This window comes from Acipenser ruthenus, chromosome 9 (assembly GCF_902713425.1).
Source record: "Acipenser ruthenus chromosome 9, fAciRut3.2 maternal haplotype, whole genome shotgun sequence".
In the NCBI taxonomy this organism is placed as follows: domain Eukaryota; kingdom Metazoa; phylum Chordata; class Actinopteri; order Acipenseriformes; family Acipenseridae; genus Acipenser; species Acipenser ruthenus.
In genome coordinates, this window is record NC_081197.1 from 57215104 (window position 1) to 57226270 (window position 11167).

The 11167-nt window shown below is 40.5% G+C and overlaps 1 protein-coding gene across 1 annotated transcript in view; it reads left to right on the forward strand.

Moving 5' to 3' along the window:
• Window positions 1-554, forward strand: part of LOC117406142 (uncharacterized protein C3orf38-like) — a 2537-nt gene extending 1983 nt beyond the window's left edge. The window contains exon 3 of the mRNA XM_034009982.3: window positions 1-554. This exon is cut by the window's left edge and continues 215 nt beyond it. Within this exon, the coding sequence (XP_033865873.1) occupies window positions 1-370 (370 nt within the window). The 3' untranslated portion in view covers window positions 371-554.
• Window positions 555-11167: the final 10613 nt, after the last annotated feature.

The following is an 11167-nucleotide window of genomic DNA, read 5'->3' on the forward strand; positions in this document are numbered from 1 at the left end:
CTCAGAGCAGCAGTTTGAGGAGTACCAGGGGGCAGAGCTGGTCAGCCTGCGCCTTCTTGCACTTGTAAGAGACGAACTGCTCTTCCTTAACCCCAACCTGGATGCAAACGGGCTGAAATGTGTGTCCTCTCCCCACGGACTGGTGGTGGTGGCGGTAGCTGGAACCATTCACAGGAACACTGCCTGCTTGGGCATTTTTGAACAAGTCTTTGGTCTTATCCGCGCTGCGATTGGAAACAGCAGCTGGAAAATAAAGTTTGTGAACTTAAATATCACAGGGCAAAATGCTGTGGAAGATGGGGAGGCTAAGCACCAGCCACTGCCTACATTAACATACCAGTCCAGCGAACTACAGGTCTTCTATGGATGACCATGTCCACAGTTCCCCTCTCCCCAAAGAATGGCTGCCAAAATATATTGGCCATATATTGCAAGATAGGGGGAAGTTAAATGTTATATACTGTTCATGCAGGCTTTGTTTAAAGGCATTACTCATTTATGTTACAGAGTAGAAGTTATGAAATAAAACTTGTGCATGCGTTTTGGATCTTTCACTAAGATCAGGTTCTTTGTTATCCAGTATTTTGTAACTGCTCTGACTGAGGAACTCCAGCACGCTGCTGTCAGCAGTAACTGTGGTTTCTGTTAAACACACGGAAATGATAAGTTTTAATGTGGTCAAGCTGGGTTGATCTAGATACATGATCTTTCCCTGGTAAGTTTGTTTTTTGACAATTCACTCATAGCTTTAAACACTTGAAACCATTTTTTCTCTCCCATCCTAAACCCAGTGAGGCTCCTGGAGAGATCAACTTCCAGACCACTATCTGACCACCAGGGGGATTCTGTGTGACCACAAAAGACCCCCATACACACTTACCAGCCAATCGCTTAATTCATTTTTCTTAAAAAAAATCTAGTTTAACCTGGTAGGATAAAACTAAAAGTTAATCAAATTGAACCCTCATTGAAGATTATTGTAATAGTAGTTTCCAACAGTCAGTTCACAATCAGTTGTGACCGAAGGGCATATACATGAAAATAAAATAAATAGAATTATTGCACTAATTTAGATTATTACACTCATTAAGATTATTACACTCATTTAAATTATTGCGCTCATTTAGTATTATGGTTTTACTTTTTTTTTTACCTTCAACATGTTACAAATAACCCTGGGCTCACCAATTTTTTAATGAGTTCTAGAAATCCTGGATACAGGATTTAAGAATATAAAGGGATCTCTCTCTATCTGAAGATCATACTACTGGCAGAAAGAGGGGCGATTAAAAGGCCCACAATATGTCAAGGGTCAGTCTGACACCAGTCTCCAGCTACATCACCGTCACTGTATACAAATAAAAAAAACACACACACAAAACAGAAGCAAGTCCCTGCTGTGCTTGCCTCCCCGGCCGCACAGTAATACCGTGTGCACTCCAGTGTACAGTTACTTCCCTAGAAGTCAGTAGTTTAGCCTGGATTTGAAACCACATCCCTGTTGCAAGTCACGCAGCCTCTTAACACTGACGTCGTTTTTTTTTTTTTTTTTTTTTTTTAGAACATTTGGAAGAAGTGAGGAATAGCATTAAAAATAAATGATTCCTTACCTGGTGAAGTGAAATATTTCTATTTTTCTTTCTATTTCTTAATCGATATGAAACCGATCTGTCACGCAGCCTCTTAACACTGACGTCGTTTTTTTTTTTTTTTTTTAACCTGGTAGGATAAAACTAAAAGTTAATCAAATTGAACCCTCATTGAAGATTATTTTAATAGTAGTTTCCAACAGTAAAGTATTCCCTTCTAAAAACAAAAAAATCAGTCAAGTCACAACATTCTGTATTAATCAAGCTGGTTAATACGTTGAGACAAGCGAAGTAAACACAATTTTCGGCTAGTCGCAGTGTCTTCATGAGCCAAAATGTAATTTGATGATTGAGTGTTTAAAGCAATGGCGTATATAATCTCTACTTTCTCTGGAAGCAATAGGAGTGTACGCGTTTGTTGAAAAATGGCTTATAATAAGTATTGCAGTTATTAACATTTTTTATTGTATACAACAACAAAGAATGCTAAGTTTTAAAGAAAGGTATGCTGAGTGAAGAACTGTCCGTAAACCTGCATTGTAGCAAAGGAGCAGAAGGGTGTGTGGACAAAGGGGATGAATACTTGGCATGTCCACTCACATTTTCAACCTGAATTGGTGTGGGCGGCTCAAAGATGTCTCCTGTAAGGCAGAGAGGACGATACATGTCCATTCTGGGCTTCCATGGTTTCCAGTATTTGCAAAATGATTCTGCAGGTGAGGCTGTTCTTGTCAGGAGAACAATTGTACTGTTAAACACATCCAATGATCAGCAGCTTAGAATAGAAAGAGGTACTTTTATCACAAAACAGACGTTCTTGGAGAATGAAAGCTTTTCCAGAAATTGTGAGTGTCAGCCCATGCCATCAAGAGTAGACACTCTTGTTTTCCTTCATATAGTACACATGCCACTACATGTCTGCCAAGTTCTGTGCAATTCAGGCATGGGCAAAAAGAAGGCCCTTTGGACTTGCAAATCTTAAGGTAGGAGTCTGCGTCAGCATGAAAGCAGTAAGAGGCAGGTGCATTCCTCAAAAATCTGGCAAGGAACAATGAAGCAGTGCCCAATGCAGAGGGGATTCTGAGACACAAGGGTCTACTTTGGTTACTAATGGTTTTGCCAAACCAGTCCGTAATCTTCAGTTATTATAACCAAAAAAAAAATAACAATGTGATTTATTGTTTAACATTTTTACTTAAAAATTCTTTCACCTGTTTTTGTTAGTAAAGATAAATACAGTAAAAAGTATTGCATTCAAATGTTGGAAGGGAGTCATATGACCAATAACTGGAGTCAAGCGCACCACTGAGGTGTGATTTATGATTTTGCTTTACAGTGTGGCTTTTAAACTCAAGCATTTAATGCAGCTGATATCTCGTCACTGGGTGTCACTGGCTTTCAGTTTTCTCTAATATATAATACAAAATATATAATAGGCCTACATTGGAAAAGCACAATGCTTGAAACTTTGTAAATCATTGGTTTGTCTGTATGATGTTTAAGCATATCCAGTAAATGCTGTTTTTTTTTTATTGTAAATACATGAGCGTGTGAATAGTCCTATAATAACTGTTTCCATGTGCATTTTGAAGGGGGATGTGAAACAGCGGTGTTTTACATGAAAGCCGAGTGCCCAAGGCATTCACTGGCTTTGTAGTCTTCTGTTGATTTTGGAGATAGGAATAAACATGTGGGGAAATTATTTTGAGTCTTTCCTTCAAAGGCCACTGAACAGTCTCTGTCTTTTTCTGTAGGCTTCTTTTGAAACAATGTCCTTCCTGTGGCAACATTTCTTATAAAATGCACTGATCTTTTCACTGTATGAAATCTGTCCCCTCCTCCCATCTCCCTAGCATTTGGCATCTGTTTTAATGAGAGGCTTCTGAACAAGTTCAGAAATACAATTTACTGCTGTCTGAGGACGTCAGTGACGTTTTTAATAGAACAATCTGTTTGTCCTCAGTAACGTCTACTTATTTCTAGCCCTTTCATGTTTTTAATATGCAGCAACATTTTTTCCCCTAGTGTTTCTAAAGAAAATATTGGAAAATAATATTTTGGTTTTTAAAATAAAGTAATTGCAGATTAAAGCTAGCAAAAAAACACAAAAGAATACCCTATCCTTCATGTTGCTCAGTGGCTATTTGCCTCCCATTGCTCTCTATGTTGCGCAGAGTGCTCCTTTCACTTTTTTCTATAGTAGGACACTTGAGTGTTAAACAGGGTGTTCTATTCACTTGTTTCTCTAGTAGGACGCTGTAGGTACAGGGTGTTATATTCACTTGTTTCTGTAGTAGGACACTAGGTACAGCCAGTGTTAAACAGTGTGTTCTATCTGAAGAGACTCTATCTTGTTCACCCAAGGAATCGGGAGAATGTGCTTTTTGCAGTTTTAGTTTAGTTTTTTTGTAAGTTTAGCTTAAGTGAGTATGGGTTATGCTAAAAAAAAAAAGCATAACCCATTTCTTATTTTTATTTTTAACTTTGCATCACATTTTAGGACATGTTGCCTTTTTGTGACCAGATGAGCATTAGTCTCATTTCTAGGGGATGCCATGGCTTCTGATATATAAGTTCTACAATAAAACAGTCTTGGTATTTTATTTTCATTCGTAACATTTTTTAAGACTTTTATTTCCTGAATAGTTTTATTGGCTTCTCTGTAATGATTTACACTAAGCCAGCAGACAGTTTGAACTCTTTACTAAATAATAGACATGCCACTAGAGGGCACAACAATACTATCACATGAGTCTTCTCATTGCACCTCTCTTAGCAGCCCATATGGCAAGCTGTACTGTCTGTAGCAACAAGAACAATAGCAACCAATCTGCAATAGAAAACAGGACAGGTAACAATCAAGAATAATCAATTCATTCATAATATTATTCAAAAGCAAGACGCAAAAAGAATTGTGTAGGCTCTTCACAAAACCCATGAAGCAACATGCATGTGCATATCATTAGATTGTATGAAAGGCTTTATTTATCTATGCTAGTTATATAATACTGTATATATGCATTTGATGCTCCAAATAGGGCACCAGGGTGACTGATTGATCAATGAGTCTTGCAAAATAAAAGCCATGGCGATCAATAATCGATTTATAGAACAATTGTTGTGCCTTTAATGGTACTTAATAGAATGCTACTTGAACTTCTGTGCTGTGCTCTTGTATTTGTCTCCTTCATTGATTTCAGTGTATTAACTTGCAGTAAACAATGTAACAGTTCACTGTGGTACAATGATAAAAGCATACACAAGTTTAGTAGGAGCTTAGTCAATACTAATAAAAAAAAAAAAAAAGATTTTTCTATTTTTGCATCTCCTATGTAGTCCTGAGGCTCTTGATTTTAATGCTTTTGTTTCTTTACTGTGTGGTATTGGCACTTTGTGGGTTTTGTTTAATGTTCACTGTATGTCTTTTTGCAGGTCTAATATCTTTTTGTTTGTTTTACCCGTGCAAGCACTTCCTTGAGCTCTTTTTGTTTTGTTGTGCAGTTGTCTCTTTTGCGTGCACAATAATGCCCCTCTTTTTCCTGAGGCTTTGCATAACAGATCTGTTAAACCATTGTTTGTTTAGTTTGGACTTGTTAATCTTTTGGAATGACTTGGTCCTCCATTTCCTGCATGATGTCTCTGAACTTTGTCCATCCATCCTCCATGGAGTCACCTTCCAGTGGCAGGCTTTGAGTTGTTCCTGCAGAATTGGCCTTCTGGAAGTGATAGAGTACAGTTGTGGATGTTGCTGCCTTGCTTTTCCTGTAGACTTCACATTTGATCATGTTGTGAGTCTTTGTTCCCAGTGATCCCACTCTTTTAATTCCATTCCCTGTCTTGGTTGTTTTAGAATACTAAGTCTAGGCTGGTTCCCTCTCTAGTATGGACATTTGGTGTGGCTCCTGCACAGGTTTTAATGTTACTTCTGAGATATTTATAATTTTAATTAATATGAAATAATATTTAATCTGAATGTTGAATGAACATTCATATAAGAAAAAATATGTACAGCAAATAAACAGCATTACAGATTTTTTAAATGTTACTCTGACACATTCATATTTTTTTTAAACAGCAAAAAAATATATATTTCAGATACATTTCTTCTGTTGCTTTTTTAGCAATTAAAATAAACCAAATACTTAAATTTCAAAAACGTTTTGCTTGAAGCCTGTTTCATGAACTGAGCACAAATGTGTCCTGCTGCTGTTTCTCAGGTACTGTCCTGCTAAATGAATGGATCATTGACTTGAAGTAGTTCACTTTGTGTATCAGTAGAGGGTGTTGGAGGCATACAGCTTGCATTGCACCTTATCATAGCACAGATCATAAATGTATACTTGTAACTTTTTGATTAATTAATTGATGTTAAATTCCTTATCTTACTTTTGTTAGCATAATAATAATAATAAAAAGTTTCATTTTTATTTTTTTAATAAATTAAGTCACAAATGGAAAACAATTCTGCAAATATGAGTGACTCATTTAAGACACGAAAGTAAAATAAATAATTACTTCGAGGTCTTTAGATAAAATGTTCTTTATTTAAAAAAAAAGGTAATCTCCTCTATGAGCCACCATACAGATAGATCATGCAGTCCAGTGTTTAAAACTGTTTACTAACCTGCGTCTAGTGAATGAACTGACTTTGTGCTCAATGAAATATGCAGCCGCTGCTCCCACATACCCTACCATGACTAAATGCAATCCAGCACACTGTCTTAAATTCACATTGAGTCCACTCTGGGCTATATTCTCAGAACTATTGGTATGTACTCCGTATGCACCCAAGAAAGTACCAAACTAGAAATAAACATCGCAGACATTTCATTTAGGGGCTTATGAGTAGAAGTCAGTTCTTACTCATTTTAGAAGTGCAGTTGGCATGTTTCCTGTCAGACAAAAAATCTGCATGTGCTGATTTGGAGCAAACAGCTTTGAGAATCTAGCCCTTTGCTTTTTGTTTTTTCCTGAAGTCAATGTTCTTATAATTATCTTCAGTTGTGTTTCCCACTGTGTTAGTTTTAATAAAGTGTATATTCTTTTAATTTCTAGCTTTTATTAAAACAATGAGATTTCCCTTTGTCACAGCGTGTATAATTGTACCATCATGTTGAGTTTTCTGTCTATGTATCTATTTTATAATATAACTTTTGGCAGGGCAAGTTCTCAAACAGTTTGTAAATTTGTCGGAGAACATTCAATAATTAAACTCTGATGTTGAACTGAGAACACCCAGTATTTATTACAGCACTGTTCAGTCACGATTTTCAATGGCTAGCTTTCTGAAAAATATTCTGTAACTTGCTTTCCGATTGAATTTCCTGTTCTCGTAAGTTCAAAATAACAGGTTCATTAACATTATAAATTAGCCGTAGTACTCCCCAGATAACACAGCAGAGCGTGTTGTCTGTTCCTGGCTGGAATTAGAGAACTGGTTTACACATTACTGTTGCACTTTTTTTTTTTTTTTTAAATTTAGTCGTTGCCAATTAGTTTTTATTATTTTCTCCCCAATTTGAAATGCCCAATTATTTTTAGGCTCAGCTCACCGCTACCACCCCTGCGCTGACTCGGGAGGGGCGAAGATGAACACACGCTGTCCTCCGAAGCGTGTGCCGTCAGCCGCCCGCTTCTTTACACTCTGCAGACTCACCGTGCAGCCGCCTCAGAGCTACAGTGTCGGAGGACAACGCAGCTCTGGGCAGCTTACAGGCAAGCCAGCAGGCGCCCGGCCAGACTACAGGGGTTGCTGGTGCGCGGTGAGCTGAGGACACCCTGGCCGACCTAACCCTCCCTCCCCCCGGACAACGCTCGGCCAATTGAGCTCCACCCCCTGGGAGTTCCCGTCCACGGTCGGCTGTGGAATAGCCTGGACTCGAACCGGCGATGTCCAGGCTATAGAGCGCATCCTGCACTCTAGCGAGTGCTTTTACTGGATGCGCCACTCGGGAGCCCCGTCTGTTACATTTTTTAACATTCAGTAGTTTATTATAAAAAGAATACACAAATAAAAAAAGATTTGAAAGAAAGCATGAGGGGAGCTTGTATGAGTTTGGAAATTCAGCTGTTATTTTTTTTAATAAAACATTTCAGACACTGCTTGATATTTTCAGTGTTATGGAAACTCCTCAAACAAAAACAAACAGCACCCGTCGCTGTGTCCTGTACCTAAAATGTCTACCATAGTGGGGTTATTTGCCTTTTTGATTTCTGGATGATACTGTGGGTGCTCTATAAGTAAATTGTCTCAAAGCCTCATATCTCAAAGCTCTGGGCATATCAATAAGTGCAGGTTACTTCTATTGAGGTGACTGTTCTTCTTCTTCGTCTTCATCTTCATATTAGTGGTAGCAGTATTATCAGTGTTATTATTTCTATTAGTATTAGTAGCAGTATTAATAATAATAATAATAATAATAATAATAATAATAATAATAATAATAATGTGATATTTGTAGTAGTCAAAGTATTATTGGTGTTATTATAATGCATGTATTACTGTTTAGTGCTGTTGTTGTCTATTAAGACATCTTCTGTTGACTGTTCAATGTTTTAATAAGACTTTGCTGTTGACTGGTATACAGTTTAAATGAACTGGACATGCCTCATTCGGTGTACACCAGTGATTACACTCATGTATTTAAACTCCCAAAGACCTCCGCTTTCACTTTTTACCCGTGACATCACTGTTTGGACATTTGGATGTAATTAGCAGCGGCTGTTAAAAATGCACACTGTGTGGGAGTTTGTGTGTGGAAATATATTTGCAGAAAATATGCTTTGCAGATTCTCTTTGATTACAAAATATTGTCACCTGTATCTGCTCTCAGAAATTACAATAGCAACATTAGGGTGTAGACTGGGAACTGCTTTACGTTACATTGAAGAAGGCATTGAGTGAAGTGCTTGCATACAGTTTTACTAAAGAAATGGTACAGACTTAAAATCTCTAATTGCCTAGTATTAACGATACAGGCGAGTGCAGTGCTGCTAATGTATGTATTTGCATTTGCATTTGCGTGAAGTTTCTGAATAGAAACTCTAGCATTATAGTGACTGAAAAGGAAGAACATTTGATGACCAAGAGGTAAAAATGACTTTTGTTTTAGAAATAGAAAATGATCTGTTAAAAAAGGGTTTTACAAGAAATATTGTAATGATATCCGAGCCCTACTTAATGAGGTGGGCCACACAGGGGCTTCTCTACCTTCAGGTACAGTAGCTGGGTCCCACTTTGGGTGGGACCCCGGGCTGGGGGAGCAAAGTAGTGTTCAATGACATGCTAATTAGCGTGTTAGAGATGATGCTTGGCTCTGGTAGGTCAGACTGTACCCAGGCAGGGGGCAGTGGTATAGGTCAGGCTGTACCCAGAGGCAGGGGGGCAGTGGTCAGGGCCTGTGCGGTGGCTGGTGTAAGAGACAGTTCTTTAGGGTACAGTGAGGTCCCCAGTATGCACCTAACCATGCCTGAGAAAGCTGCTGATGTCCAAGTTCTCTGAGCCAGTCTGCCAGTGGAGTTCTACCAGGCAGTCAGACCCTGCTGCTGTTTGATGTATACAAGGAGGTCTCCTCCATGAAACGGTTCTTTCTTAGCTAAGAAAAGCTACAGTATTAATCATTTGTGAAGAGATCATTAAGGGTCAGCAGGTCGCCGCACTTTACAAGTGGAACGCAACCATTTGTCTGCGGTCCTACCGTGCTGGCTGCTGTTTTCATCTTTATGTTGTTTTATTAAGGCTAATGCAGGAGTCACAGTGGATTGTAATCACAGTAATTATGTTTGCTCGCTACATAAAACACAAGCATATCGTAATCAAAGTACAGTAGTGTCATTAATTAGACTGTAGTATTGCTGACAAATGAAACCCGCTGAAGTTATGAACATCCACTGAGCAGGACGTGAAGTAGCACTCTGCACCTCACTGCTCCTAGGACCTGTACTCTACTCCCCACAGTGCCTCCTGCACCCTACCCCATTCCGTAAACTAAACGTGAAGTAGCACTCTGCACCTCACTGCTCCTAGGACCTGTACTCTACTCCCCACAGTGCCTCCTGCACCCTGCCCCATTCCGTAAACTAAGCGTGAAGTAACACTCTGCACCTCACTGCTCCTAGGACCTGTACTCTACTCCCCACAGTGCCTCCTGCACCCTGCCCCATTCCGTAAACTAAACGTGAAGTAGCACTCTGCACCTCACTGCTCCTAGGACCTGTACTCTACTCCCCACAGTGCCTCCTGCACCCTACCCCATTCCGTAAACTAAACGTGAAGTAGCACTCTGCACCTCACTGCTCCTAGGACCTGAACTCTACTCCCCACAGTGCCTCCTGCACCCTGCCCCATTCCGTAAACTAAGCGTGAAGTAACACTCTGCACCTCACTGCTCCTAGGACCTGTACTCTACTCCCCACAGTGCCTCCTGCACCCTGCCCCATTCCGTAAACTAAACGTGAAGTAGCACTCTGCACCTCACTGCTCCTAGGACCTGTACTCTACTCCCCACAGTGCCTCCTGCACCCTGCCCCATTCCGTAAACTAAGCGTGAAGTAACACTCTGCACCTCACTGCTCCTAGGACCTGTACTCTACTCCCCACAGTGCCTCCTGCACCCTGCCCCATTCCGTAAACTAAACGTGAAGTAGCACTCTGCACCTCACTGCTCCTAGGACCTGTACTCTACTCCCCACAGTGCCTCCTGCACCCTGCCCCATTCCGTAAACTAAACGTGAAGTAGCACTCTGCACCTCACTGCTCCTAGGACCTGTACTCTACTCCCCACAGTGCCTCCTGCACCCTACCCCATTCCGTAAACTAAACGTGAAGCAGCACTCTGCACCTCACTGCTCCTAGGACCTGAACTCTACTCCCCACAGTGCCTCCTGCACCCTGCCCCATTCCGTAAACTAAGCGTGAAGTAACACTCTGCACCTCACTGCTCCTAGGACCTGTACTCTACTCCCCACAGTGCCTCCTGCACCCTGCCCCATTCCGTAAACTAAACGTGAAGTAGCACTCTGCACCTCACTGCTCCTAGGACCTGTACTCTACTCCCCACAGTGCCTCCTGCACCCTGCCCCATTCCGTAAACTAAACGTGAAGTAGCACTCTGCACCTCACTGCTCCTAGGACCTGTACTCTACTCCCCACAGTGCCTCCTGCACCCTGCCCCATTCCGTAAACTAAACGTGAAGCAGCACTCTGCACCTCACTGCTCCTAGGACCTGTACTCTACTCCCCACAGTGCCTGCTGCACCCTGCCCCATACCGTAAACTAAACGGCACACTCCTGCTATGACCAGCAGCAGCAGCAGGGGGGTATGAATGGCATCTGAAAGCTCTTCTGTACTCCGAGATTAGTTATTGAAACACAGACTACAATACTACATTATACATGTATTCCACTACATTCTTTGGCCTTGCCTTTGAGGTACCCCCTGCCCATAAATTAGCTTGCAGTTAAGTGGAGAGGCTGAAGGTAGTTCTGCTTAATGGATTATGTTTTGATTCATTTTTATGCACAAAAGTATTTAACCCACAAAGAAGCTTCGTGTTTTCTGTTTAGCCCAAGTGTAAT